This window comes from Anguilla rostrata, chromosome 13 (assembly GCF_018555375.3).
Source record: "Anguilla rostrata isolate EN2019 chromosome 13, ASM1855537v3, whole genome shotgun sequence".
In the NCBI taxonomy this organism is placed as follows: domain Eukaryota; kingdom Metazoa; phylum Chordata; class Actinopteri; order Anguilliformes; family Anguillidae; genus Anguilla; species Anguilla rostrata.
The window spans coordinates 22820568-22823757 of NC_057945.1; the positions used below are offsets into that span (position 1 = coordinate 22820568).

Genomic DNA, 3190 nt, shown 5'->3' on the forward strand with positions numbered 1-3190 from the left:
GACTTGTGTGTTGAACTGTTCAATGTGTTGTGTAAGAGTAGGTGTAGGGTTAGATAGAACTCGGAGGTGTAAATAAACACCAATGCGGTTTGATGACGGCAGTATAAAGGAAAACATTTCTAAACAAGCACGTTTACAGTGTTTATTCACGCATTAGCCAGTATTTGATTTTTGAATATTCGAGAAAAGAAAAACAGCAGCAGAAGAAAAGAGGCGTGACTGTCACCGTAATAGACAGCCGCGAGCGCGTCAAGCTGCCTGTGTTACAGGAGGCACCCCGGGCTATGTCCTACCAAAAGTCTGTGGTAAAGAAAAAAACGAAAAAGATTGTAAAAAGGTAGACTACTTGGGGACTCGTGTGGTTACACACAATAGAGGAAATCCCTCAACAGAGAAATCATTTCTTTGTTACCTCTCAGCTGTCTGCAGCGGAGAAGATTATGTGATCGAATAGGTAGCTAACGATAGCTAGCCTCTGCTTTTCGAAGAAATGTGTGGTAAAGGCATGATGTGCCAATGGCAAGTTTACACAAACAGACTTGCAAGTAGCGACGCGCAAAATCTGGAGCTCAAGGATGACTCAAGGAGAGGGAGCAACAAGCAAAGCTGGCACAAGTGTGGAAGGAAACCAGGTTATCGTGGGAGGAGGGGTAGAGCACACGGCCACTGCCCCCCTTACAGCAAACATGATCGACCAGGTTGTCAGCCTCCAGGGACGGTGTCGCTGCGTCCTGTCAACATTCAAGGCAACAGAGCACCAGGCATGAGAGCCCCAAGAAACACAAATCAATTCCTAATGCACGAGAAATACCAGATGATGCATATGCGATCCGATTCCATTGGTACAGACAGTGGGTCGGACTGCGAAATGGACTTTGCGGACATGGACTCTTATCTCGGTGTGCTGGAAAACGCCAGAGGCGCTCTAATGGACAGTCCTGATCTATCTCCGTCACCATCTGCCCGATTTTGTTCACGACAATTGGCGAAGCACCAACAGTTTACATTCTTCAGCTTCAGTGAGCTGCACCAAGAGGAGAGTATGCAGTATTTTCCTTCAGAAGACGATGTCATGCAAAGTGAGGATTTCATGCAAAAAGACTTCAATGAGTTCTGCAGTGCAATAGCCACAGTACCCCCTTACGCTGTTGCGTAAGGGACCACCAGCCTGCAGCAAAATTGTTGTCAAGAGAGGTTGACAAGAAAACATGGCTGTGTTTTTGTACAGACCAACAGGTATACTTAATGTATTATAGTAACATGTCTGATAATCTGCTTTTGGCAAATGTTACACGTGATTAATTTTTCTGTATGCTATTTTGCAACGGAGAACGAAAGGGTGGAGTAGGAGTTCGCCGTAACAGCCAATCATGCTCGGGCTCGCGAAATTATTGACTTCAGTCATAATACGCCATTGCCTAGTGCTGTCATTGTAAATACTGTACAGGATTTTTGAAAATAAATATCATATAAACTGGTTATTGAGCTTTGTTTCCTTTTTGTGTTGGTGTTGTAATTAATTTACTACAAAATCTGTGAACATAAGGTCTCAGCATAAACCTAGTCAAAGCAGGAATTGTGCATCGAAGAGAATAATGAGACTGACACTTTAATAACAATGGTGTGAATTGTGTGCCATTACAGTATACAGCAATCATGTAACATAAATTCTGTTTTATTTTGTGAACTGCAATACAATCAATAAAAAATCCAATCACATAAACTATTATATTCATAAGAAAATTTCCATTGAAAACAGCCATCAATAAATTAAAAAAAAAACTATCAATAAATTCATGCTGAATAATATATAAATATCAACAAATGCAATTCTTATATTGTCTCTTACTTAATAGAACATTTTAATGGAAAAACATAATGACTTCCTCCTTTGAACTACAGAATTTAAGGGAAATATATTTGTTTATTTAAACATAAACTTATTTAAACAGGACATTACCATCAAGGTTTTGAAGTTCAGATGTCAAGTTCTCACAGAGCTGTGAAAGGGGGTAAACATGGATTTGTAGGATTAAAAGTGGTCTACTTGATGTGATTTAACTTTATAATTCCACACAAATAAACATGTTTCATACAGCATGTGGGTGTGTGCAAGAGAAAGAGAGAGTGCTAAGGAAACCTATATATGTTCATAAGTAAGATTAATGTATGCTATGTGTCTGGCTTTTTGTGAGCAGAAGCACTTGACAGCAAATAAAAAATGTCAGTTATGTACATGCACATATGTTGCTGTAGTTATCTGCACCTTTCTGCATATGCATAACCAACCATAAAGGTTCTATTGGATTAGTCAAATTTGTATTTAGAACTGACATGTTTTTGCAAAACAGATCTGTGTGGGTGTTGAGGTTTGCTGCTATTATGGTCTGCTGTGCTTCACAATTGTCCAAATTTAAATGTATTCCACACAACGCTCATTAGATGTGGGTACGTGTGTTTACACACCCCACTGAAAGGATCATTGTGCTCAACTTGAAATCTTTTGGACGGGGGGTTGGGGGTGGAAACCCCAGCCTTCTTCCTGGATGCTTTTCTTCAACACATGGACGAGTGAACCCCCCCCATGCTTTTTTGTCACACTCACCTACTTTGCATTAAAGTAAGTTGCTTAACAGTTTGGATGTGCCTTTTTGTACTTTGAGGAATTGGTGTCAAGATTCAGCTTGTAAGCTGTAACAGGAAGTACCTGTAGACAGCAACTGTATAACTCCCAGCAACTCTGAACATGCAACTATTCAAAATTAGTCTTTTATGACATGTTACGTGTGATGAATATGTAAAAACTAAATTAATTATTATAATGGAAACTATATATTTAACACCAACAATAAAATTTGTCATATTTTCATGAAATTTTTAATGGCTAATAAACTTTGCAGGTGTTGAAATCGTAGTCTGTTAACTGCATGTACAATCCAGAAAGTCCCTCATTATATTAATTCCGTACGTATAAATTGGCTTATATCACAAAAACAAATAATTTCCACAATTTCACATAAAGTAAATATTGTCAAAATGTCGTTTAGATCCTTCTTTATTGAGTTCCTTCTATAAAAAGATATTTTCTAGATTGTCCCTTGATCTTGGTCCTTGGATTCAAGGAGTGTTTCCACATACTTGTTTTAACTCATTTGCCAGAAAAACGCAAAGCACAACAAAATAATACTAA

General features: G+C 38.6%; 1 protein-coding gene across 1 annotated transcript; it reads left to right on the plus strand.

Annotated features, from left to right (window-relative positions):
- Positions 1 to 284: 284 nt before the first annotated feature.
- On the plus strand, positions 285 to 1481 carry wu:fb55g09 (uncharacterized). The gene is made up of 2 exons (XM_064306114.1): positions 285 to 305; positions 473 to 1481. Exons 1-2 carry the CDS (start codon positions 285 to 287, stop codon positions 1154 to 1156), a joined length of 705 nt encoding a protein of 234 aa, XP_064162184.1. The 3' UTR covers positions 1157 to 1481.
- Positions 1482 to 3190: the final 1709 nt, after the last annotated feature.

Bases quoted from the DNA above. Each gene is read 5' to 3' on its own strand.
- wu:fb55g09 (XM_064306114.1), top strand. From the start codon at position 285: ATGTCCTACCAAAAGTCTGTG. The intron at 306-472 runs GTAAAGAAAAAA...AACGATAGCTAG, and splicing joins TGTCCTACCAAAAGTCTGTG to CCTCTGCTTTTCGAAGAAAT.